The sequence below is a fragment of the Perna viridis genome, chromosome 13, assembly GCF_037379345.1.
Source record: "Perna viridis isolate PV_CMFRI_1.1 ecotype Kerala chromosome 13, ASM3737934v1, whole genome shotgun sequence".
Classification (NCBI taxonomy): domain Eukaryota; kingdom Metazoa; phylum Mollusca; class Bivalvia; order Mytilida; family Mytilidae; genus Perna; species Perna viridis.
The window spans coordinates 33,171,664-33,196,987 of record NC_142457.1 but is presented as its reverse complement, the minus strand read 5'-3'; the positions used below and the strand labels follow the sequence as shown (position 1 = coordinate 33,196,987).

Here is a 25,324-nt window from a genome sequence, read left to right as displayed (position 1 = left end):
TCTAATGGAAGCTGCTCAACCTCCGAAGCCGTATAGAGTGCGTCCTTGTCTCTTCAGGGCATAGACGACATCCATAGCTGTGACAGTTTTTCTCTTGGCATGCTCGGTGTAGGTGACTGCATCACGAATTACATTTTCCAAGAAAACTTTCAACACACCACGAGTCTCTTCATAGATAAGCCCAGAGATACGTTTGACACCACCTCTTCGTGCAAGACGACGGATAGCTGGTTTGGTGATACCTTGGATGTTATCACGCAAAACTTTCCTGTGTCGTTTGGCGCCTCCTTTTCCTAGTCCTTTACCTCCTTTACCGCGACCCGACATGGTAATTATGTAATAAAACTATATCGGTACATGATTGATGCCGGCAGGACAAAAATAATATATATAACTAGCGCGACCGTGATAGAAAGCCAATCAAGTATTTGTTAAGTAACTTTTCATTGGACAGTTTGTGTGTGACGAGGAATGGAATGTTTTGTAAGAAAGAAAAAAAGGGGGCTCAATTTTTCAAATATAGGAAATAATTCACGGCAAATAATAGACGTTTCACAAATCGTACACACAGACAACGCATGTTTAAACATGATTTATAAAACAACATAGTTATTTGCACATATGTGCAGATAACTTATAAGGCACATCGCCTTATAACTCAATGCATTGACATAAATTCGCATATATATATATATATGTGTGTGTGTGTGTGTGTGTGTGTGTGTGCATGTAGCCGCTGTAAAACGCACCAGGTCGCAGAATAATGCCAAATTTCTGTATTTCTTTCTGTTTCGATTATTTTAAAATAACAGAGAAAGTTTTTCAATATACTACTGTGTTGGAAGTCAGACTATTGACGGTCCTTTATACGGGGGAATTTATCCTATTTATTTTCTTTTTTCTTTTTATTTCATTGCAGTGAAGATCGGTGTCGGACTTTTCAATTATGAAAAAGGTCCACTTAAATGCGAGCGAATGTCTGGATTGTGTATCCGGTGAGTGCACAGAATGCAAAAATAAAGCAAAAAAAAAAAATTTATATATAACAAAAAAGTGATAATGATAATAAAAAATATATTGTGTTTATGGCTGAGCGAAATTCTCCGGTTCAGACGACAGGGCTTAAGGAATTTTATGAGGTGATAATTAAAATACTAAGGTATTATAGAGAATTGCTGAAAGGTGTGAGTAGTGCTAACTCTTAGTAACCGGCTTTACGTATTCACTTATACGGCCAATGTATAATGTGTTAAGATGTGTATTGTTCAGAAAGTAAACGCGAATTGACCCTTAAAAAGAAAAAAAAAATATTATGATAAAAAAAAAAATAACGAATAAAAAGTATCAGAAAAAAAAATGACATTAGTCTTTGATAATTTTATATGAAGAAAAGGAAAAAGTTAATATAGATGTAATAATAGAATTTTTAAACATAAAGGGAAGGTGTTTCCATGGACAGAGATACACTTACATTCATATATGAACACATATTTATTAAAAAAAAATTACCACGAAATGCATGAAAGTTGCACACAACGATTACATTTTTATTCCAAATGTATAAATGGAATGAGTTCATGTGTATTGTAAATCCGTCAACGCTATGACGAGAAAGCAATTTGGTCTATTGAAATCACATTTTATGAAAAATAGATAGAGAATATTTGTACACGTATAAACTTATACAAAATATGTGAGATAAAAACTTTTTCGGAAAGGGAAAGATGGTTGTTGAACGGTATGCCTTTATTTATTAGGCGCAATTACTTGGTGTTTTCTAGGTACAGACAGGTGTAAAAAAAGGGTGTGTTACATTTTTTATTCGTGTATTATTAGACTGGATTACATATCAACTTAAAAATCTTTTTTTGAAGATTTGTGTGGCCCTTAAAAGGGCCGTTTTCATAATGTGAAAAGTCACACATTAAGCACGTTCTCCGCGAATTCTGCGTGCAAGCTGAATGTCCTTGGGCATGATTGTGACTCTCTTGGCGTGGATGGCGCACAAGTTGGTGTCTTCAAAAAGACCGACCAAGTAAGCTTCACTAGCTTCCTGGAGTGCCATGACGGCGGAGCTCTGGAATCTGAGATCAGTTTTGAAGTCCTGAGCGATTTCTCTGACTAATCTCTGGAATGGGAGTTTTCTGATGAGAAGCTCGGTGCTCTTTTGATATCTTCTGATTTCTCTCAATGCGACAGTTCCAGGTCTGTATCTGTGTGGTTTCTTGACTCCTCCAGTAGCGGGTGCGCTCTTACGAGCAGCCTTAGTTGCCAGTTGTTTCCTTGGAGCCTTTCCTCCGGTGGACTTACGAGCGGTTTGCTTTGTACGAGCCATTACGAACGATGTATGATTTCAATAACCGAACGGTGATAATACTGTAGCCTTGAGGGTCGGCTTTTGTCGTCGTATAAATTTGACAAGCAAGTTCATTATTGGTCGGTCGAAGCAATAAAACTCACTGTGATTGGTTATCATTCAGGTAATTTCATTGGAGGAATTGGGAAAACTTTCAATCCACCATTCTATTCATGTTTGAGCTTTGATGACATGTTATCAAGATTATCAAAAACAATTACATTAATAGTTAATTAGATTCACCAACTTACATCTGATGTCACTCACAATTAGTCACATTTCTGTAGCAATTAGTACATACTATTACTACAAGCATTTATCATGGTTTTTACAAAAAATATTTTAGTAACAAACTAATTTTAAAAAATACAAATTATTTTTTTAAGAATCTATTTATCTTGTGTGCAATAGTTATAGTACGTGGTAAATGGGAAATTGATTCTCTTTGAATTAGTACTCCATTCTACTTTTCATCGAGAACTAGCCTGCATAAAACACATACTTAAAATGAGTTATATGGACTCGCGTTAGTAAACATACAACCCACAGGAAAATGCACGGATAAGTATATGCACATTTAGTAGAGGGCCAGAATTCTACACACACAACAGATAACTGAAACTCTACGATGCCCTCGCGTGGCTGCGTTTTTTAACGTTGTTTATTTTTTTTTTATTTTTTTTTTTTTATATTTTTTGTTTTTGTTTTTGTGAAATGCATATTAATTCTTGAATTGCATAGTTATTGTGTATAGTAATACACGTATTTATGTCCGGCCGAAAAAAAAGGCATATAGGGAAGCTGAGGGAGTGGGGGGGGGGTGGTTATAAACTCAGTTTTAGTTGTTTTATAGTGCAAGTACACACATCAATTTAAGAATCTTTTTGAAAAGTGTTGGTGGCCCTGAAAAGGGCCGTTATATCCGATAGTTCAAAGAACTAAATTATTTATTTTGCAGCCTTTTGAGTCTTCTTGGGCAATAGAACAGCCTGGATGTTTGGCAGTACGCCACCCTGGGCAATGGTGACACCGGAGAGCAGTTTGTTCAGTTCCTCGTCGTTTCTGATGGCCAGCTGGAGGTGACGGGGGATGATTCTGCTCTTCTTGTTGTCACGGGCAGCATTACCTGCCAATTCCAAAACTTCAGCGGCCAAATATTCCATAACAGCGGCGAGATAAACAGGGGCTCCAGCGCCTACCCTCTCTCCATAGTTGCCTTTCCTCAATAGTCTGTGGATACGACCGACAGGGAACTGAAGTCCAGCACGGGACGACCTGCTCTTGGCCTTAGATTTGGCTTTGCCTCCCTTTCCACGTCCAGACATATTGTATTATTTGTGAATTGTTCAGTTTCAAATAAATAAACATAATACTTAAAATATGCAATTTTCCATTTATAGATGCAAACGGATTGGAATGATATCATATGTATGAACCAATCAGTATCACTGTTCTGGCTTGTACTTGGTGTTTTCCGCGAGGTTCGCGCAAACATAATTTCAATCCACTTGGTCGTTTTAAATTGAAATTAGACCGAACTAGTGGGTATTATTCACTGTGTTATTATCAGAGATTAAATATGCCGCCTAAAGCAACTGGATCAAAAGGAGCAAAGAAGGCCGTGACCAAGACGAAAGCTGCACGTGCCGGAGGTGACAAGAAAAGGAAGAGAAGGAGAAGGGAGTCTTATGGAATCTACATCTACAAAGTTCTCCGACAAGTCCATCCGGACACTGGTGTCTCTTCAAAGGCAATGTCAATCATGAACAGTTTTGTCAATGATATCTTTGAGAGAATCGCCGCCGAGGCTTCGCGTCTGGCTCACTACAATAAAAGATCAACTATTACATCTCGGGAGATTCAGACTGCTGTACGTCTTCTGTTGCCGGGAGAATTAGCCAAACACGCTGTTAGCGAAGGGACCAAAGCCGTCACAAAGTACACCAGCAGCAAATAAACTTGCAGTGACGGTCTTCATACTTAACGGCCCTTTTCAGGGCCACCAAAATCTTTCAAAAAGATTCTTATGTTGATACGTTGCAAAACTGTTTATACTCTGAACTTGAATAAGAACAAATGCACACAGAAATCGTATAATCAGAAAAATAAGACTGAAAAGATTTCTTCGCCGTAGAATCAACTCCTTTACATATGAAAGCCACGCATCTAATAAGTTGATTACAAGTCAGGCTCAATAAAATAAATATGATTTCTTTCAAAAAGTGTAGATAGTTACGATACATGTACAGATGTTTGAATTTTTTAATTGAAAATAATAAAATCGGCGGTAAAAGTACATTAGCGTTCACCTTACTACAACGAAATGTGTGAAATCGACACTGAACACTACTCACTAATCGGCATGTGCAATACACAGTCTTAGTCAATAGTTGTTTTTTTGAGCAGTTTTAATAGTGAATGTTGTTGTACATAGATATGTTTTTTCTTGGGTGTCTACTGTGCAGTGATTTATAACAATAAAATGATAAACATTATTCTCAAAATGTTATTGTTGTATGCCATGGGTGTTTTAATTAGAGAAGTTATTTGCTGCATATAACATCAATATCAGAATCTTTTTGAAATATTTTGGTGGCCCTGAAAAGGGCCGTTGTTGTTATTTCTAATGGAAGCTGCTCAACCTCCGAAGCCGTATAGAGTGCGTCCTTGTCTCTTCAGGGCATAGACGACATCCATAGCTGTGACAGTTTTTCTCTTGGCATGCTCGGTGTAGGTGACTGCATCACGAATTACATTTTCCAAGAAAACTTTCAACACACCACGAGTCTCTTCATAGATAAGCCCAGAGATACGTTTGACACCACCTCTTCGTGCAAGACGACGGATAGCTGGTTTGGTGATACCTTGGATGTTATCACGCAAAACTTTCCTGTGTCGTTTGGCGCCTCCTTTTCCTAGTCCTTTACCTCCTTTACCGCGACCCGACATGGTAATTATGTAATAAAACTATATCGGTACATGATTGATGCCGGCAGGACAAAAATAATATATATAACTAGCGCGACCGTGATAGAAAGCCAATCAAGTATTTGTTAAGTAACTTTTCATTGGACAGTTTGTGTGTGACGAGGAATGGAATGTTTTGTAAGAAAGAAAAAAAGGGGGCTCAATTTTTCAAATATAGGAAATAATTCACGGCAAATAATAGACGTTTCACAAATCGTACACACAGACAACGCATGTTTAAACATGATTTATAAAACAACATAGTTATTTGCACATATGTGCAGATAACTTATAAGGCACATCGCCTTATAACTCAATGCATTGACATAAATTCGCATATATATATATATATGTGTGTGTGTGTGTGTGTGTGTGTGTGTGCATGTAGCCGCTGTAAAACGCACCAGGTCGCAGAATAATGCCAAATTTCTGTATTTCTTTCTGTTTCGATTATTTTAAAATAACAGAGAAAGTTTTTCAATATACTACTGTGTTGGAAGTCAGACTATTGACGGTCCTTTATACGGGGGAATTTATCCTATTTATTTTCTTTTTTCTTTTTATTTCATTGCAGTGAAGATCGGTGTCGGACTTTTCAATTATGAAAAAGGTCCACTTAAATGCGAGCGAATGTCTGGATTGTGTATCCGGTGAGTGCACAGAATGCAAAAATAAAGCAAAAAAAAAAAATTTATATATAACAAAAAAGTGATAATGATAATAAAAAATATATTGTGTTTATGGCTGAGCGAAATTCTCCGGTTCAGACGACAGGGCTTAAGGAATTTTATGAGGTGATAATTAAAATACTAAGGTATTATAGAGAATTGCTGAAAGGTGTGAGTAGTGCTAACTCTTAGTAACCGGCTTTACGTATTCACTTATACGGCCAATGTATAATGTGTTAAGATGTGTATTGTTCAGAAAGTAAACGCGAATTGACCCTTAAAAAGAAAAAAAAAATATTATGATAAAAAAAAAAATAACGAATAAAAAGTATCAGAAAAAAAAATGACATTAGTCTTTGATAATTTTATATGAAGAAAAGGAAAAAGTTAATATAGATGTAATAATAGAATTTTTAAACATAAAGGGAAGGTGTTTCCATGGACAGAGATACACTTACATTCATATATGAACACATATTTATTAAAAAAAAATTACCACGAAATGCATGAAAGTTGCACACAACGATTACATTTTTATTCCAAATGTATAAATGGAATGAGTTCATGTGTATTGTAAATCCGTCAACGCTATGACGAGAAAGCAATTTGGTCTATTGAAATCACATTTTATGAAAAATAGATAGAGAATATTTGTACACGTATAAACTTATACAAAATATGTGAGATAAAAACTTTTTCGGAAAGGGAAAGATGGTTGTTGAACGGTATGCCTTTATTTATTAGGCGCAATTACTTGGTGTTTTCTAGGTACAGACAGGTGTAAAAAAAGGGTGTGTTACATTTTTTATTCGTGTATTATTAGACTGGATTACATATCAACTTAAAAATCTTTTTTTGAAGATTTGTGTGGCCCTTAAAAGGGCCGTTTTCATAATGTGAAAAGTCACACATTAAGCACGTTCTCCGCGAATTCTGCGTGCAAGCTGAATGTCCTTGGGCATGATTGTGACTCTCTTGGCGTGGATGGCGCACAAGTTGGTGTCTTCAAAAAGACCGACCAAGTAAGCTTCACTAGCTTCCTGGAGTGCCATGACGGCGGAGCTCTGGAATCTGAGATCAGTTTTGAAGTCCTGAGCGATTTCTCTGACTAATCTCTGGAATGGGAGTTTTCTGATGAGAAGCTCGGTGCTCTTTTGATATCTTCTGATTTCTCTCAATGCGACAGTTCCAGGTCTGTATCTGTGTGGTTTCTTGACTCCTCCAGTAGCGGGTGCGCTCTTACGAGCAGCCTTAGTTGCCAGTTGTTTCCTTGGAGCCTTTCCTCCGGTGGACTTACGAGCGGTTTGCTTTGTACGAGCCATTACGAACGATGTATGATTTCAATAACCGAACGGTGATAATACTGTAGCCTTGAGGGTCGGCTTTTGTCGTCGTATAAATTTGACAAGCAAGTTCATTATTGGTCGGTCGAAGCAATAAAACTCACTGTGATTGGTTATCATTCAGGTAATTTCATTGGAGGAATTGGGAAAACTTTCAATCCACCATTCTATTCATGTTTGAGCTTTGATGACATGTTATCAAGATTATCAAAAACAATTACATTAATAGTTAATTAGATTCACCAACTTACATCTGATGTCACTCACAATTAGTCACATTTCTGTAGCAATTAGTACATACTATTACTACAAGCATTTATCATGGTTTTTACAAAAAATATTTTAGTAACAAACTAATTTTAAAAAATACAAATTATTTTTTTAAGAATCTATTTATCTTGTGTGCAATAGTTATAGTACGTGGTAAATGGGAAATTGATTCTCTTTGAATTAGTACTCCATTCTACTTTTCATCGAGAACTAGCCTGCATAAAACACATACTTAAAATGAGTTATATGGACTCGCGTTAGTAAACATACAACCCACAGGAAAATGCACGGATAAGTATATGCACATTTAGTAGAGGGCCAGAATTCTACACACACAACAGATAACTGAAACTCTACGATGCCCTCGCGTGGCTGCGTTTTTTAACGTTGTTTATTTTTTTTTTATTTTTTTTTTTTTATATTTTTTGTTTTTGTTTTTGTGAAATGCATATTAATTCTTGAATTGCATAGTTATTGTGTATAGTAATACACGTATTTATGTCCGGCCGAAAAAAAAGGCATATAGGGAAGCTGAGGGAGTGGGGGGGGGGTGGTTATAAACTCAGTTTTAGTTGTTTTATAGTGCAAGTACACACATCAATTTAAGAATCTTTTTGAAAAGTGTTGGTGGCCCTGAAAAGGGCCGTTATATCCGATAGTTCAAAGAACTAAATTATTTATTTTGCAGCCTTTTGAGTCTTCTTGGGCAATAGAACAGCCTGGATGTTTGGCAGTACGCCACCCTGGGCAATGGTGACACCGGAGAGCAGTTTGTTCAGTTCCTCGTCGTTTCTGATGGCCAGCTGGAGGTGACGGGGGATGATTCTGCTCTTCTTGTTGTCACGGGCAGCATTACCTGCCAATTCCAAAACTTCAGCGGCCAAATATTCCATAACAGCGGCGAGATAAACAGGGGCTCCAGCGCCTACCCTCTCTCCATAGTTGCCTTTCCTCAATAGTCTGTGGATACGACCGACAGGGAACTGAAGTCCAGCACGGGACGACCTGCTCTTGGCCTTAGATTTGGCTTTGCCTCCCTTTCCACGTCCAGACATATTGTATTATTTGTGAATTGTTCAGTTTCAAATAAATAAACATAATACTTAAAATATGCAATTTTCCATTTATAGATGCAAACGGATTGGAATGATATCATATGTATGAACCAATCAGTATCACTGTTCTGGCTTGTACTTGGTGTTTTCCGCGAGGTTCGCGCAAACATAATTTCAATCCACTTGGTCGTTTTAAATTGAAATTAGACCGAACTAGTGGGTATTATTCACTGTGTTATTATCAGAGATTAAATATGCCGCCTAAAGCAACTGGATCAAAAGGAGCAAAGAAGGCCGTGACCAAGACGAAAGCTGCACGTGCCGGAGGTGACAAGAAAAGGAAGAGAAGGAGAAGGGAGTCTTATGGAATCTACATCTACAAAGTTCTCCGACAAGTCCATCCGGACACTGGTGTCTCTTCAAAGGCAATGTCAATCATGAACAGTTTTGTCAATGATATCTTTGAGAGAATCGCCGCCGAGGCTTCGCGTCTGGCTCACTACAATAAAAGATCAACTATTACATCTCGGGAGATTCAGACTGCTGTACGTCTTCTGTTGCCGGGAGAATTAGCCAAACACGCTGTTAGCGAAGGGACCAAAGCCGTCACAAAGTACACCAGCAGCAAATAAACTTGCAGTGACGGTCTTCATACTTAACGGCCCTTTTCAGGGCCACCAAAATCTTTCAAAAAGATTCTTATGTTGATACGTTGCAAAACTGTTTATACTCTGAACTTGAATAAGAACAAATGCACACAGAAATCGTATAATCAGAAAAATAAGACTGAAAAGATTTCTTCGCCGTAGAATCAACTCCTTTACATATGAAAGCCACGCATCTAATAAGTTGATTACAAGTCAGGCTCAATAAAATAAATATGATTTCTTTCAAAAAGTGTAGATAGTTACGATACATGTACAGATGTTTGAATTTTTTAATTGAAAATAATAAAATCGGCGGTAAAAGTACATTAGCGTTCACCTTACTACAACGAAATGTGTGAAATCGACACTGAACACTACTCACTAATCGGCATGTGCAATACACAGTCTTAGTCAATAGTTGTTTTTTTGAGCAGTTTTAATAGTGAATGTTGTTGTACATAGATATGTTTTTTCTTGGGTGTCTACTGTGCAGTGATTTATAACAATAAAATGATAAACATTATTCTCAAAATGTTATTGTTGTATGCCATGGGTGTTTTAATTAGAGAAGTTATTTGCTGCATATAACATCAATATCAGAATCTTTTTGAAATATTTTGGTGGCCCTGAAAAGGGCCGTTGTTGTTATTTCTAATGGAAGCTGCTCAACCTCCGAAGCCGTATAGAGTGCGTCCTTGTCTCTTCAGGGCATAGACGACATCCATAGCTGTGACAGTTTTTCTCTTGGCATGCTCGGTGTAGGTGACTGCATCACGAATTACATTTTCCAAGAAAACTTTCAACACACCACGAGTCTCTTCATAGATAAGCCCAGAGATACGTTTGACACCACCTCTTCGTGCAAGACGACGGATAGCTGGTTTGGTGATACCTTGGATGTTATCACGCAAAACTTTCCTGTGTCGTTTGGCGCCTCCTTTTCCTAGTCCTTTACCTCCTTTACCGCGACCCGACATGGTAATTATGTAATAAAACTATATCGGTACATGATTGATGCCGGCAGGACAAAAATAATATATATAACTAGCGCGACCGTGATAGAAAGCCAATCAAGTATTTGTTAAGTAACTTTTCATTGGACAGTTTGTGTGTGACGAGGAATGGAATGTTTTGTAAGAAAGAAAAAAAGGGGGCTCAATTTTTCAAATATAGGAAATAATTCACGGCAAATAATAGACGTTTCACAAATCGTACACACAGACAACGCATGTTTAAACATGATTTATAAAACAACATAGTTATTTGCACATATGTGCAGATAACTTATAAGGCACATCGCCTTATAACTCAATGCATTGACATAAATTCGCATATATATATATATATGTGTGTGTGTGTGTGTGTGTGTGTGTGTGCATGTAGCCGCTGTAAAACGCACCAGGTCGCAGAATAATGCCAAATTTCTGTATTTCTTTCTGTTTCGATTATTTTAAAATAACAGAGAAAGTTTTTCAATATACTACTGTGTTGGAAGTCAGACTATTGACGGTCCTTTATACGGGGGAATTTATCCTATTTATTTTCTTTTTTCTTTTTATTTCATTGCAGTGAAGATCGGTGTCGGACTTTTCAATTATGAAAAAGGTCCACTTAAATGCGAGCGAATGTCTGGATTGTGTATCCGGTGAGTGCACAGAATGCAAAAATAAAGCAAAAAAAAAAAATTTATATATAACAAAAAAGTGATAATGATAATAAAAAATATATTGTGTTTATGGCTGAGCGAAATTCTCCGGTTCAGACGACAGGGCTTAAGGAATTTTATGAGGTGATAATTAAAATACTAAGGTATTATAGAGAATTGCTGAAAGGTGTGAGTAGTGCTAACTCTTAGTAACCGGCTTTACGTATTCACTTATACGGCCAATGTATAATGTGTTAAGATGTGTATTGTTCAGAAAGTAAACGCGAATTGACCCTTAAAAAGAAAAAAAAAATATTATGATAAAAAAAAAAATAACGAATAAAAAGTATCAGAAAAAAAAATGACATTAGTCTTTGATAATTTTATATGAAGAAAAGGAAAAAGTTAATATAGATGTAATAATAGAATTTTTAAACATAAAGGGAAGGTGTTTCCATGGACAGAGATACACTTACATTCATATATGAACACATATTTATTAAAAAAAAATTACCACGAAATGCATGAAAGTTGCACACAACGATTACATTTTTATTCCAAATGTATAAATGGAATGAGTTCATGTGTATTGTAAATCCGTCAACGCTATGACGAGAAAGCAATTTGGTCTATTGAAATCACATTTTATGAAAAATAGATAGAGAATATTTGTACACGTATAAACTTATACAAAATATGTGAGATAAAAACTTTTTCGGAAAGGGAAAGATGGTTGTTGAACGGTATGCCTTTATTTATTAGGCGCAATTACTTGGTGTTTTCTAGGTACAGACAGGTGTAAAAAAAGGGTGTGTTACATTTTTTATTCGTGTATTATTAGACTGGATTACATATCAACTTAAAAATCTTTTTTTGAAGATTTGTGTGGCCCTTAAAAGGGCCGTTTTCATAATGTGAAAAGTCACACATTAAGCACGTTCTCCGCGAATTCTGCGTGCAAGCTGAATGTCCTTGGGCATGATTGTGACTCTCTTGGCGTGGATGGCGCACAAGTTGGTGTCTTCAAAAAGACCGACCAAGTAAGCTTCACTAGCTTCCTGGAGTGCCATGACGGCGGAGCTCTGGAATCTGAGATCAGTTTTGAAGTCCTGAGCGATTTCTCTGACTAATCTCTGGAATGGGAGTTTTCTGATGAGAAGCTCGGTGCTCTTTTGATATCTTCTGATTTCTCTCAATGCGACAGTTCCAGGTCTGTATCTGTGTGGTTTCTTGACTCCTCCAGTAGCGGGTGCGCTCTTACGAGCAGCCTTAGTTGCCAGTTGTTTCCTTGGAGCCTTTCCTCCGGTGGACTTACGAGCGGTTTGCTTTGTACGAGCCATTACGAACGATGTATGATTTCAATAACCGAACGGTGATAATACTGTAGCCTTGAGGGTCGGCTTTTGTCGTCGTATAAATTTGACAAGCAAGTTCATTATTGGTCGGTCGAAGCAATAAAACTCACTGTGATTGGTTATCATTCAGGTAATTTCATTGGAGGAATTGGGAAAACTTTCAATCCACCATTCTATTCATGTTTGAGCTTTGATGACATGTTATCAAGATTATCAAAAACAATTACATTAATAGTTAATTAGATTCACCAACTTACATCTGATGTCACTCACAATTAGTCACATTTCTGTAGCAATTAGTACATACTATTACTACAAGCATTTATCATGGTTTTTACAAAAAATATTTTAGTAACAAACTAATTTTAAAAAATACAAATTATTTTTTTAAGAATCTATTTATCTTGTGTGCAATAGTTATAGTACGTGGTAAATGGGAAATTGATTCTCTTTGAATTAGTACTCCATTCTACTTTTCATCGAGAACTAGCCTGCATAAAACACATACTTAAAATGAGTTATATGGACTCGCGTTAGTAAACATACAACCCACAGGAAAATGCACGGATAAGTATATGCACATTTAGTAGAGGGCCAGAATTCTACACACACAACAGATAACTGAAACTCTACGATGCCCTCGCGTGGCTGCGTTTTTTAACGTTGTTTATTTTTTTTTTATTTTTTTTTTTTTATATTTTTTGTTTTTGTTTTTGTGAAATGCATATTAATTCTTGAATTGCATAGTTATTGTGTATAGTAATACACGTATTTATGTCCGGCCGAAAAAAAAGGCATATAGGGAAGCTGAGGGAGTGGGGGGGGGGTGGTTATAAACTCAGTTTTAGTTGTTTTATAGTGCAAGTACACACATCAATTTAAGAATCTTTTTGAAAAGTGTTGGTGGCCCTGAAAAGGGCCGTTATATCCGATAGTTCAAAGAACTAAATTATTTATTTTGCAGCCTTTTGAGTCTTCTTGGGCAATAGAACAGCCTGGATGTTTGGCAGTACGCCACCCTGGGCAATGGTGACACCGGAGAGCAGTTTGTTCAGTTCCTCGTCGTTTCTGATGGCCAGCTGGAGGTGACGGGGGATGATTCTGCTCTTCTTGTTGTCACGGGCAGCATTACCTGCCAATTCCAAAACTTCAGCGGCCAAATATTCCATAACAGCGGCGAGATAAACAGGGGCTCCAGCGCCTACCCTCTCTCCATAGTTGCCTTTCCTCAATAGTCTGTGGATACGACCGACAGGGAACTGAAGTCCAGCACGGGACGACCTGCTCTTGGCCTTAGATTTGGCTTTGCCTCCCTTTCCACGTCCAGACATATTGTATTATTTGTGAATTGTTCAGTTTCAAATAAATAAACATAATACTTAAAATATGCAATTTTCCATTTATAGATGCAAACGGATTGGAATGATATCATATGTATGAACCAATCAGTATCACTGTTCTGGCTTGTACTTGGTGTTTTCCGCGAGGTTCGCGCAAACATAATTTCAATCCACTTGGTCGTTTTAAATTGAAATTAGACCGAACTAGTGGGTATTATTCACTGTGTTATTATCAGAGATTAAATATGCCGCCTAAAGCAACTGGATCAAAAGGAGCAAAGAAGGCCGTGACCAAGACGAAAGCTGCACGTGCCGGAGGTGACAAGAAAAGGAAGAGAAGGAGAAGGGAGTCTTATGGAATCTACATCTACAAAGTTCTCCGACAAGTCCATCCGGACACTGGTGTCTCTTCAAAGGCAATGTCAATCATGAACAGTTTTGTCAATGATATCTTTGAGAGAATCGCCGCCGAGGCTTCGCGTCTGGCTCACTACAATAAAAGATCAACTATTACATCTCGGGAGATTCAGACTGCTGTACGTCTTCTGTTGCCGGGAGAATTAGCCAAACACGCTGTTAGCGAAGGGACCAAAGCCGTCACAAAGTACACCAGCAGCAAATAAACTTGCAGTGACGGTCTTCATACTTAACGGCCCTTTTCAGGGCCACCAAAATCTTTCAAAAAGATTCTTATGTTGATACGTTGCAAAACTGTTTATACTCTGAACTTGAATAAGAACAAATGCACACAGAAATCGTATAATCAGAAAAATAAGACTGAAAAGATTTCTTCGCCGTAGAATCAACTCCTTTACATATGAAAGCCACGCATCTAATAAGTTGATTACAAGTCAGGCTCAATAAAATAAATATGATTTCTTTCAAAAAGTGTAGATAGTTACGATACATGTACAGATGTTTGAATTTTTTAATTGAAAATAATAAAATCGGCGGTAAAAGTACATTAGCGTTCACCTTACTACAACGAAATGTGTGAAATCGACACTGAACACTACTCACTAATCGGCATGTGCAATACACAGTCTTAGTCAATAGTTGTTTTTTTGAGCAGTTTTAATAGTGAATGTTGTTGTACATAGATATGTTTTTTCTTGGGTGTCTACTGTGCAGTGATTTATAACAATAAAATGATAAACATTATTCTCAAAATGTTATTGTTGTATGCCATGGGTGTTTTAATTAGAGAAGTTATTTGCTGCATATAACATCAATATCAGAATCTTTTTGAAATATTTTGGTGGCCCTGAAAAGGGCCGTTGTTGTTATTTCTAATGGAAGCTGCTCAACCTCCGAAGCCGTATAGAGTGCGTCCTTGTCTCTTCAGGGCATAGACGACATCCATAGCTGTGACAGTTTTTCTCTTGGCATGCTCGGTGTAGGTGACTGCATCACGAATTACATTTTCCAAGAAAACTTTCAACACACCACGAGTCTCTTCATAGATAAGCCCAGAGATACGTTTGACACCACCTCTTCGTGCAAGACGACGGATAGCTGGTTTGGTGATACCTTGGATGTTATCACGCAAAACTTTCCTGTGTCGTTTGGCGCCTCCTTTTCCTAGTCCTTTACCTCCTTTACCGCGACCCGACATGGTAATTATGTAATAAAACTATATCGGTACATGATTGATGCCGGCAGGACAAAAATAATATATATAACTAGCGCGACCGTGATAGAAAGCCAATCAAGTATTTGTTAAGTAACTTTTCATTGGACAGTTTGTGTGTGACGAGGAATGGAATGTTTTGTAAGAAAGAAAAAAAGGGGGCTCAATTTTTCAAATATAGGAAATAATTCACGGCAAATAATAGACGTTTCACAAATCGTACACACAGACAACGCATGTTTAAACATGATTTATAAAACAACATAGTTATTTGCACATATGTGCAGATAACTTATAAGGCACATCGCCTTATAACTCAATGCATTGACATAAATTCGCATATATATATATATATGTGTGTGTGTGTGTGTGTGTGTGTGTGTGCATGTAGCCGCTGTAAAACGCACCAGGTCGCAGAATAATGCCAAATTTCTGTATTTCTTTCTGTTTCGATTATTTTAAAATAACAGAGAAAGTTTTTCAATATACTACTGTGTTGGAAGTCAGACTATTGACGGTCCTTTATACGGGGGAATTTATCCTATTTATTTTCTTTTTTCTTTTTATTTCATTGCAGTGAAGATCGGTGTCGGACTTTTCAATTATGAAAAAGGTCCACTTAAATGCGAGCGAATGTCTGGATTGTGTATCCGGTGAGTGCACAGAATGCAAAAATAAAGCAAAAAAAAAAAATTTATATATAACAAAAAAGTGATAATGATAATAAAAAATATATTGTGTTTATGGCTGAGCGAAATTCTCCGGTTCAGACGACAGGGCTTAAGGAATTTTATGAGGTGATAATTAAAATACTAAGGTATTATAGAGAATTGCTGAAAGGTGTGAGTAGTGCTAACTCTTAGTAACCGGCTTTACGTATTCACTTATACGGCCAATGTATAATGTGTTAAGATGTGTATTGTTCAGAAAGTAAACGCGAATTGACCCTTAAAAAGAAAAAAAAAATATTATGATAAAAAAAAAAATAACGAATAAAAAGTATCAGAAAAAAAAATGACATTAGTCTTTGATAATTTTATATGAAGAAAAGGAAAAAGTTAATATAGATGTAATAATAGAATTTTTAAACATAAAGGGAAGGTGTTTCCATGGACAGAGATACACTTACATTCATATATGAACACATATTTATTAAAAAAAAATTACCACGAAATGCATGAAAGTTGCACACAACGATTACATTTTTATTCCAAATGTATAAATGGAATGAGTTCATGTGTATTGTAAATCCGTCAACGCTATGACGAGAAAGCAATTTGGTCTATTGAAATCACATTTTATGAAAAATAGATAGAGAATATTTGTACACGTATAAACTTATACAAAATATGTGAGATAAAAACTTTTTCGGAAAGGGAAAGATGGTTGTTGAACGGTATGCCTTTATTTATTAGGCGCAATTACTTGGTGTTTTCTAGGTACAGACAGGTGTAAAAAAAGGGTGTGTTACATTTTTTATTCGTGTATTATTAGACTGGATTACATATCAACTTAAAAATCTTTTTTTGAAGATTTGTGTGGCCCTTAAAAGGGCCGTTTTCATAATGTGAAAAGTCACACATTAAGCACGTTCTCCGCGAATTCTGCGTGCAAGCTGAATGTCCTTGGGCATGATTGTGACTCTCTTGGCGTGGATGGCGCACAAGTTGGTGTCTTCAAAAAGACCGACCAAGTAAGCTTCACTAGCTTCCTGGAGTGCCATGACGGCGGAGCTCTGGAATCTGAGATCAGTTTTGAAGTCCTGAGCGATTTCTCTGACTAATCTCTGGAATGGGAGTTTTCTGATGAGAAGCTCGGTGCTCTTTTGATATCTTCTGATTTCTCTCAATGCGACAGTTCCAGGTCTGTATCTGTGTGGTTTCTTGACTCCTCCAGTAGCGGGTGCGCTCTTACGAGCAGCCTTAGTTGCCAGTTGTTTCCTTGGAGCCTTTCCTCCGGTGGACTTACGAGCGGTTTGCTTTGTACGAGCCATTACGAACGATGTATGATTTCAATAACCGAACGGTGATAATACTGTAGCCTTGAGGGTCGGCTTTTGTCGTCGTATAAATTTGACAAGCAAGTTCATTATTGGTCGGTCGAAGCAATAAAACTCACTGTGATTGGTTATCATTCAGGTAATTTCATTGGAGGAATTGGGAAAACTTTCAATCCACCATTCTATTCATGTTTGAGCTTTGATGACATGTTATCAAGATTATCAAAAACAATTACATTAATAGTTAATTAGATTCACCAACTTACATCTGATGTCACTCACAATTAGTCACATTTCTGTAGCAATTAGTACATACTATTACTACAAGCATTTATCATGGTTTTTACAAAAAATATTTTAGTAACAAACTAATTTTAAAAAATACAAATTATTTTTTTAAGAATCTATTTATCTTGTGTGCAATAGTTATAGTACGTGGTAAATGGGAAATTGATTCTCTTTGAATTAGTACTCCATTCTACTTTTCATCGAGAACTAGCCTGCATAAAACACATACTTAAAATGAGTTATATGGACTCGCGTTAGTAAACATACAACCCACAGGAAAATGCACGGATAAGTATATGCACATTTAGTAGAGGGCCAGAATTCTACACACACAACAGATAACTGAAACTCTACGATGCCCTCGCGTGGCTGCGTTTTTTAACGTTGTTTATTTTTTTTTTATTTTTTTTTTTTTATATTTTTTGTTTTTGTTTTTGTGAAATGCATATTAATTCTTGAATTGCATAGTTATTGTGTATAGTAATACACGTATTTATGTCCGGCCGAAAAAAAAGGCATATAGGGAAGCTGAGGGAGTGGGGGGGGGGTGGTTATAAACTCAGTTTTAGTTGTTTTATAGTGCAAGTACACACATCAATTTAAGAATCTTTTTGAAAAGTGTTGGTGGCCCTGAAAAGGGCCGTTATATCCGATAGTTCAAAGAACTAAATTATTTATTTTGCAGCCTTTTGAGTCTTCTTGGGCAATAGAACAGCCTGGATGTTTGGCAGTACGCCACCCTGGGCAATGGTGACACCGGAGAGCAGTTTGTTCAGTTCCTCGTCGTTTCTGATGGCCAGCTGGAGGTGACGGGGGATGATTCTGCTCTTCTTGTTGTCACGGGCAGCATTACCTGCCAATTCCAAAACTTCAGCGGCCAAATATTCCATAACAGCGGCGAGATAAACAGGGGCTCCAGCGCCTACCCTCTCTCCATAGTTGCCTTTCCTCAATAGTCTGTGGATACGACCGACAGGGAACTGAAGTCCAGCACGGGACGACCTGCTCTTGGCCTTAGATTTGGCTTTGCCTCCCTTTCCACGTCCAGACATATTGTATTATTTGTGAATTGTTCAGTTTCAAATAAATAAACATAATACTTAAAATATGCAATTTTCCATTTATAGATGCAAACGGATTGGAATGATATCATATGTATGAACCAATCAGTATCACTGTTCTGGCTTGTACTTGGTGTTTTCCGCGAGGTTCGCGCAAACATAATTTCAATCCACTTGGTCGTTTTAAATTGAAATTAGACCGAACTAGTGGGTATTATTCACTGTGTTATTATCAGAGATTAAATATGCCGCCTAAAGCAACTGGATCAAAAGGAGCAAAGAAGGCCGTGACCAAGACGAAAGCTGCACGTGCCGGAGGTGACAAGAAAAGGAAGAGAAGGAGAAGGGAGTCTTATGGAATCTACATCTACAAAGTTCTCCGACAAGTCCATCCGGACACTGGTGTCTCTTCAAAGGCAATGTCAATCATGAACAGTTTTGTCAATGATATCTTTGAGAGAATCGCCGCCGAGGCTTCGCGTCTGGCTCACTACAATAAAAGATCAACTATTACATCTCGGGAGATTCAGACTGCTGTACGTCTTCTGTTGCCGGGAGAATTAGCCAAACACGCTGTTAGCGAAGGGACCAAAGCCGTCACAAAGTACACCAGCAGCAAATAAACTTGCAGTGACGGTCTTCATACTTAACGGCCCTTTTCAGGGCCACCAAAATCTTTCAAAAAGATTCTTATGTTGATACGTTGCAAAACTGTTTATACTCTGAACTTGAATAAGAACAAATGCACACAGAAATCGTATAATCAGAAAAATAAGACTGAAAAGATTTCTTCGCCGTAGAATCAACTCCTTTACATATGAAAGCCACGCATCTAATAAGTTGATTACAAGTCAGGCTCAATAAAATAAATATGATTTCTTTCAAAAAGTGTAGATAGTTACGATACATGTACAGATGTTTGAATTTTTTAATTGAAAATAATAAAATCGGCGGTAAAAGTACATTAGCGTTCACCTTACTACAACGAAATGTGTGAAATCGACACTGAACACTACTCACTAATCGGCATGTGCAATACACAGTCTTAGTCAATAGTTGTTTTTTTGAGCAGTTTTAATAGTGAATGTTGTTGTACATAGATATGTTTTTTCTTGGGTGTCTACTGTGCAGTGATTTATAACAATAAAATGATAAACATTATTCTCAAAATGTTATTGTTGTATGCCATGGGTGTTTTAATTAGAGAAGTTATTTGCTGCATATAACATCAATATCAGAATCTTTTTGAAATATTTTGGTGGCCCTGAAAAGGGCCGTTGTTGTTATTTCTAATGGAAGCTGCTCAACCTCCGAAGCCGTATAGAGTGCGTCCTTGTCTCTTCAGGGCATAGACGACATCCATAGCTGTGACAGTTTTTCTCTTGGCATGCTCGGTGTAGGTGACTGCATCACGAATTACATTTTCCAAGAAAACTTTCAACACACCACGAGTCTCTTCATAGATAAGCCCAGAGATACGTTTGACACCACCTCTTCGTGCAAGACGACGGATAGCTGGTTTGGTGATACCTTGGATGTTATCACGCAAAACTTTCCTGTGTCGTTTGGCGCCTCCTTTTCCTAGTCCTTTACCTCCTTTACCGCGACCCGACATGGTAATTATGTAATAAAACTATATCGGTACATGATTGATGCCGGCAGGACAAAAATAATATATATAACTAGCGCGACCGTGATAGAAAGCCAATCAAGTATTTGTTAAGTAACTTTTCATTGGACAGTTTGTGTGTGACGAGGAATGGAATGTTTTGTAAGAAAGAAAAAAAGGGGGCTCAATTTTTCAAATATAGGAAATAATTCACGGCAAATAATAGACGTTTCACAAATCGTACACACAGACAACGCATGTTTAAACATGATTTATAAAACAACATAGTTATTTGCACATATGTGCAGATAACTTATAAGGCACATCGCCTTATAACTCAATGCATTGACATAAATTCGCATATATATATATATATGTGTGTGTGTGTGTGTGTGTGTGTGTGTGCATGTAGCCGCTGTAAAACGCACCAGGTCGCAGAATAATGCCAAATTTCTGTATTTCTTTCTGTTTCGATTATTTTAAAATAACAGAGAAAGTTTTTCAATATACTACTGTGTTGGAAGTCAGACTATTGACGGTCCTTTATACGGGGGAATTTATCCTATTTATTTTCTTTTTTCTTTTTATTTCATTGCAGTGAAGATCGGTGTCGGACTTTTCAATTATGAAAAAGGTCCACTTAAATGCGAGCGAATGTCTGGATTGTGTATCCGGTGAGTGCACAGAATGCAAAAATAAAGCAAAAAAAAAAAATTTATATATAACAAAAAAGTGATAATGATAATAAAAAATATATTGTGTTTATGGCTGAGCGAAATTCTCCGGTTCAGACGACAGGGCTTAAGGAATTTTATGAGGTGATAATTAAAATACTAAGGTATTATAGAGAATTGCTGAAAGGTGTGAGTAGTGCTAACTCTTAGTAACCGGCTTTACGTATTCACTTATACGGCCAATGTATAATGTGTTAAGATGTGTATTGTTCAGAAAGTAAACGCGAATTGACCCTTAAAAAGAAAAAAAAAATATTATGATAAAAAAAAAAATAACGAATAAAAAGTATCAGAAAAAAAAATGACATTAGTCTTTGATAATTTTATATGAAGAAAAGGAAAAAGTTAATATAGATGTAATAATAGAATTTTTAAACATAAAGGGAAGGTGTTTCCATGGACAGAGATACACTTACATTCATATATGAACACATATTTATTAAAAAAAAATTACCACGAAATGCATGAAAGTTGCACACAACGATTACATTTTTATTCCAAATGTATAAATGGAATGAGTTCATGTGTATTGTAAATCCGTCAACGCTATGACGAGAAAGCAATTTGGTCTATTGAAATCACATTTTATGAAAAATAGATAGAGAATATTTGTACACGTATAAACTTATACAAAATATGTGAGATAAAAACTTTTTCGGAAAGGGAAAGATGGTTGTTGAACGGTATGCCTTTATTTATTAGGCGCAATTACTTGGTGTTTTCTAGGTACAGACAGGTGTAAAAAAAGGGTGTGTTACATTTTTTATTCGTGTATTATTAGACTGGATTACATATCAACTTAAAAATCTTTTTTTGAAGATTTGTGTGGCCCTTAAAAGGGCCGTTTTCATAATGTGAAAAGTCACACATTAAGCACGTTCTCCGCGAATTCTGCGTGCAAGCTGAATGTCCTTGGGCATGATTGTGACTCTCTTGGCGTGGATGGCGCACAAGTTGGTGTCTTCAAAAAGACCGACCAAGTAAGCTTCACTAGCTTCCTGGAGTGCCATGACGGCGGAGCTCTGGAATCTGAGATCAGTTTTGAAGTCCTGAGCGATTTCTCTGACTAATCTCTGGAATGGGAGTTTTCTGATGAGAAGCTCGGTGCTCTTTTGATATCTTCTGATTTCTCTCAATGCGACAGTTCCAGGTCTGTATCTGTGTGGTTTCTTGACTCCTCCAGTAGCGGGTGCGCTCTTACGAGCAGCCTTAGTTGCCAGTTGTTTCCTTGGAGCCTTTCCTCCGGTGGACTTACGAGCGGTTTGCTTTGTACGAGCCATTACGAACGATGTATGATTTCAATAACCGAACGGTGATAATACTGTAGCCTTGAGGGTCGGCTTTTGTCGTCGTATAAATTTGACAAGCAAGTTCATTATTGGTCGGTCGAAGCAATAAAACTCACTGTGATTGGTTATCATTCAGGTAATTTCATTGGAGGAATTGGGAAAACTTTCAATCCACCATTCTATTCATGTTTGAGCTTTGATGACATGTTATCAAGATTATCAAAAACAATTACATTAATAGTTAATTAGATTCACCAACTTACATCTGATGTCACTCACAATTAGTCACATTTCTGTAGCAATTAGTACATACTATTACTACAAGCATTTATCATGGTTTTTACAAAAAATATTTTAGTAACAAACTAATTTTAAAAAATACAAATTATTTTTTTAAGAATCTATTTATCTTGTGTGCAATAGTTATAGTACGTGGTAAATGGGAAATTGATTCTCTTTGAATTAGTACTCCATTCTACTTTTCATCGAGAACTAGCCTGCATAAAACACATACTTAAAATGAGTTATATGGACTCGCGTTAGTAAACATACAACCCACAGGAAAATGCACGGATAAGTATATGCACATTTAGTAGAGGGCCAGAATTCTACACACACAACAGATAACTGAAACTCTACGATGCCCTCGCGTGGCTGCGTTTTTTAACGTTGTTTATTTTTTTTTTATTTTTTTTTTTTTATATTTTTTGTTTTTGTTTTTGTGAAATGCATATTAATTCTTGAATTGCATAGTTATTGTGTATAGTAATACACGTATTTATGTCCGGCCGAAAAAAAAGGCATATAGGGAAGCTGAGGGAGTGGGGGGGGGGTGGTTATAAACTCAGTTTTAGTTGTTTTATAGTGCAAGTACACACATCAATTTAAGAATCTTTTTGAAAAGTGTTGGTGGCCCTGAAAAGGGCCGTTATATCCGATAGTTCAAAGAACTAAATTATTTATTTTGCAGCCTTTTGAGTCTTCTTGGGCAATAGAACAGCCTGGATGTTTGGCAGTACGCCACCCTGGGCAATGGTGACACCGGAGAGCAGTTTGTTCAGTTCCTCGTCGTTTCTGATGGCCAGCTGGAGGTGACGGGGGATGATTCTGCTCTTCTTGTTGTCACGGGCAGCATTACCTGCCAATTCCAAAACTTCAGCGGCCAAATATTCCATAACAGCGGCGAGATAAACAGGGGCTCCAGCGCCTACCCTCTCTCCATAGTTGCCTTTCCTCAATAGTCTGTGGATACGACCGACAGGGAACTGAAGTCCAGCACGGGACGACCTGCTCTTGGCCTTAGATTTGGCTTTGCCTCCCTTTCCACGTCCAGACATATTGTATTATTTGTGAATTGTTCAGTTTCAAATAAATAAACATAATACTTAAAATATGCAATTTTCCATTTATAGATGCAAACGGATTGGAATGATATCATATGTATGAACCAATCAGTATCACTGTTCTGGCTTGTACTTGGTGTTTTCCGCGAGGTTCGCGCAAACATAATTTCAATCCACTTGGTCGTTTTAAATTGAAATTAGACCGAACTAGTGGGTATTATTCACTGTGTTATTATCAGAGATTAAATATGCCGCCTAAAGCAACTGGATCAAAAGGAGCAAAGAAGGCCGTGACCAAGACGAAAGCTGCACGTGCCGGAGGTGACAAGAAAAGGAAGAGAAGGAGAAGGGAGTCTTATGGAATCTACATCTACAAAGTTCTCCGACAAGTCCATCCGGACACTGGTGTCTCTTCAAAGGCAATGTCAATCATGAACAGTTTTGTCAATGATATCTTTGAGAGAATCGCCGCCGAGGCTTCGCGTCTGGCTCACTACAATAAAAGATCAACTATTACATCTCGGGAGATTCAGACTGCTGTACGTCTTCTGTTGCCGGGAGAATTAGCCAAACACGCTGTTAGCGAAGGGACCAAAGCCGTCACAAAGTACACCAGCAGCAAATAAACTTGCAGTGACGGTCTTCATACTTAACGGCCCTTTTCAGGGCCACCAAAATCTTTCAAAAAGATTCTTATGTTGATACGTTGCAAAACTGTTTATACTCTGAACTTGAATAAGAACAAATGCACACAGAAATCGTATAATCAGAAAAATAAGACTGAAAAGATTTCTTCGCCGTAGAATCAACTCCTTTACATATGAAAGCCACGCATCTAATAAGTTGATTACAAGTCAGGCTCAATAAAATAAATATGATTTCTTTCAAAAAGTGTAGATAGTTACGATACATGTACAGATGTTTGAATTTTTTAATTGAAAATAATAAAATCGGCGGTAAAAGTACATTAGCGTTCACCTTACTACAACGAAATGTGTGAAATCGACACTGAACACTACTCACTAATCGGCATGTGCAATACACAGTCTTAGTCAATAGTTGTTTTTTTGAGCAGTTTTAATAGTGAATGTTGTTGTACATAGATATGTTTTTTCTTGGGTGTCTACTGTGCAGTGATTTATAACAATAAAATGATAAACATTATTCTCAAAATGTTATTGTTGTATGCCATGGGTGTTTTAATTAGAGAAGTTATTTGCTGCATATAACATCAATATCAGAATCTTTTTGAAATATTTTGGTGGCCCTGAAAAGGGCCGTTGTTGTTATTTCTAATGGAAGCTGCTCAACCTCCGAAGCCGTATAGAGTGCGTCCTTGTCTCTTCAGGGCATAGACGACATCCATAGCTGTGACAGTTTTTCTCTTGGCATGCTCGGTGTAGGTGACTGCATCACGAATTACATTTTCCAAGAAAACTTTCAACACACCACGAGTCTCTTCATAGATAAGCCCAGAGATACGTTTGACACCACCTCTTCGTGCAAGACGACGGATAGCTGGTTTGGTGATACCTTGGATGTTATCACGCAAAACTTTCCTGTGTCGTTTGGCGCCTCCTTTTCCTAGTCCTTTACCTCCTTTACCGCGACCCGACATGGTAATTATGTAATAAAACTATATCGGTACATGATTGATGCCGGCAGGACAAAAATAATATATATAACTAGCGCGACCGTGATAGAAAGCCAATCAAGTATTTGTTA

General features: G+C 37.2%; 11 protein-coding genes and 5 pseudogenes across 11 annotated transcripts; 5 read left to right on the top strand and 11 right to left on the bottom strand.

Annotated features, from left to right (window-relative positions):
* Positions 1–15: 15 nt before the first annotated feature.
* LOC148600436 (histone H4) lies at positions 16–327 on the bottom strand. The gene has a single exon (XM_088558158.1). The coding sequence runs from the start codon at positions 325–327 to the stop codon at positions 16–18; it is 312 nt and encodes a 103-aa protein (XP_088414284.1).
* Positions 328–3,303: 2,976 nt separating this feature from the next.
* On the bottom strand, positions 3,304–3,681 carry LOC148600435 (histone H2A-like). The gene has a single exon (XM_088557848.1). The coding sequence runs from the start codon at positions 3,679–3,681 to the stop codon at positions 3,304–3,306; it is 378 nt and encodes a 125-aa protein (XP_088413974.1).
* A 254-nt stretch (positions 3,682–3,935) lies between these two features.
* Positions 3,936–4,313, top strand: LOC148600434 (histone H2B pseudogene; annotated as a pseudogene).
* A 680-nt stretch (positions 4,314–4,993) lies between these two features.
* On the bottom strand, positions 4,994–5,305 carry LOC148600433 (histone H4). The gene has a single exon (XM_088558157.1). It carries the CDS (start codon positions 5,303–5,305, stop codon positions 4,994–4,996), a length of 312 nt encoding a protein of 103 aa, XP_088414283.1.
* A 2,976-nt stretch (positions 5,306–8,281) lies between these two features.
* LOC148600432 (histone H2A-like) lies at positions 8,282–8,659 on the bottom strand. The gene has a single exon (XM_088557852.1). The coding sequence runs from the start codon at positions 8,657–8,659 to the stop codon at positions 8,282–8,284; it is 378 nt and encodes a 125-aa protein (XP_088413978.1).
* A 254-nt stretch (positions 8,660–8,913) lies between these two features.
* LOC148600431 (histone H2B pseudogene) lies at positions 8,914–9,291 on the top strand (annotated as a pseudogene).
* Positions 9,292–9,971: 680 nt separating this feature from the next.
* Positions 9,972–10,283, bottom strand: LOC148600430 (histone H4). The gene has a single exon (XM_088558156.1). It carries the CDS (start codon positions 10,281–10,283, stop codon positions 9,972–9,974), a length of 312 nt encoding a protein of 103 aa, XP_088414282.1.
* Positions 10,284–13,259: 2,976 nt separating this feature from the next.
* Positions 13,260–13,637, bottom strand: LOC148600429 (histone H2A-like). Its single transcript, XM_088557853.1, has one exon. It carries the CDS (start codon positions 13,635–13,637, stop codon positions 13,260–13,262), a length of 378 nt encoding a protein of 125 aa, XP_088413979.1.
* Positions 13,638–13,891: 254 nt separating this feature from the next.
* LOC148600428 (histone H2B pseudogene) lies at positions 13,892–14,269 on the top strand (annotated as a pseudogene).
* A 680-nt stretch (positions 14,270–14,949) lies between these two features.
* Positions 14,950–15,261, bottom strand: LOC148600427 (histone H4). Its single transcript, XM_088558154.1, has one exon. The coding sequence runs from the start codon at positions 15,259–15,261 to the stop codon at positions 14,950–14,952; it is 312 nt and encodes a 103-aa protein (XP_088414280.1).
* Positions 15,262–18,237: 2,976 nt separating this feature from the next.
* LOC148600426 (histone H2A-like) lies at positions 18,238–18,615 on the bottom strand. Its single transcript, XM_088557854.1, has one exon. It carries the CDS (start codon positions 18,613–18,615, stop codon positions 18,238–18,240), a length of 378 nt encoding a protein of 125 aa, XP_088413980.1.
* A 254-nt stretch (positions 18,616–18,869) lies between these two features.
* Positions 18,870–19,247, top strand: LOC148600425 (histone H2B pseudogene; annotated as a pseudogene).
* Positions 19,248–19,927: 680 nt separating this feature from the next.
* Positions 19,928–20,239, bottom strand: LOC148600424 (histone H4). Its single transcript, XM_088558153.1, has one exon. It carries the CDS (start codon positions 20,237–20,239, stop codon positions 19,928–19,930), a length of 312 nt encoding a protein of 103 aa, XP_088414279.1.
* Positions 20,240–23,215: 2,976 nt separating this feature from the next.
* Positions 23,216–23,593, bottom strand: LOC148600423 (histone H2A-like). The gene has a single exon (XM_088557856.1). The coding sequence runs from the start codon at positions 23,591–23,593 to the stop codon at positions 23,216–23,218; it is 378 nt and encodes a 125-aa protein (XP_088413982.1).
* Positions 23,594–23,847: 254 nt separating this feature from the next.
* On the top strand, positions 23,848–24,225 carry LOC148600422 (histone H2B pseudogene; annotated as a pseudogene).
* Positions 24,226–24,905: 680 nt separating this feature from the next.
* On the bottom strand, positions 24,906–25,217 carry LOC148600421 (histone H4). Its single transcript, XM_088558152.1, has one exon. The coding sequence runs from the start codon at positions 25,215–25,217 to the stop codon at positions 24,906–24,908; it is 312 nt and encodes a 103-aa protein (XP_088414278.1).
* Positions 25,218–25,324: the final 107 nt, after the last annotated feature.

What these genes read in the sequence shown, in the direction of transcription:
- LOC148600436 (XM_088558158.1), bottom strand. Translation starts at nt 327, where the DNA reads ATGTCGGGTCGCGGTAAAGGAGGTAAAGGACTAGGAAAAGGAGGCGCC.
- LOC148600435 (XM_088557848.1), bottom strand. Translation starts at nt 3,681, where the DNA reads ATGTCTGGACGTGGAAAGGGAGGCAAAGCCAAATCTAAGGCCAAGAGC.
- LOC148600433 (XM_088558157.1), bottom strand. Translation starts at nt 5,305, where the DNA reads ATGTCGGGTCGCGGTAAAGGAGGTAAAGGACTAGGAAAAGGAGGCGCC.
- LOC148600432 (XM_088557852.1), bottom strand. Translation starts at nt 8,659, where the DNA reads ATGTCTGGACGTGGAAAGGGAGGCAAAGCCAAATCTAAGGCCAAGAGC.
- LOC148600430 (XM_088558156.1), bottom strand. Translation starts at nt 10,283, where the DNA reads ATGTCGGGTCGCGGTAAAGGAGGTAAAGGACTAGGAAAAGGAGGCGCC.
- LOC148600429 (XM_088557853.1), bottom strand. Translation starts at nt 13,637, where the DNA reads ATGTCTGGACGTGGAAAGGGAGGCAAAGCCAAATCTAAGGCCAAGAGC.
- LOC148600427 (XM_088558154.1), bottom strand. Translation starts at nt 15,261, where the DNA reads ATGTCGGGTCGCGGTAAAGGAGGTAAAGGACTAGGAAAAGGAGGCGCC.
- LOC148600426 (XM_088557854.1), bottom strand. Translation starts at nt 18,615, where the DNA reads ATGTCTGGACGTGGAAAGGGAGGCAAAGCCAAATCTAAGGCCAAGAGC.
- LOC148600424 (XM_088558153.1), bottom strand. Translation starts at nt 20,239, where the DNA reads ATGTCGGGTCGCGGTAAAGGAGGTAAAGGACTAGGAAAAGGAGGCGCC.
- LOC148600423 (XM_088557856.1), bottom strand. Translation starts at nt 23,593, where the DNA reads ATGTCTGGACGTGGAAAGGGAGGCAAAGCCAAATCTAAGGCCAAGAGC.
- LOC148600421 (XM_088558152.1), bottom strand. Translation starts at nt 25,217, where the DNA reads ATGTCGGGTCGCGGTAAAGGAGGTAAAGGACTAGGAAAAGGAGGCGCC.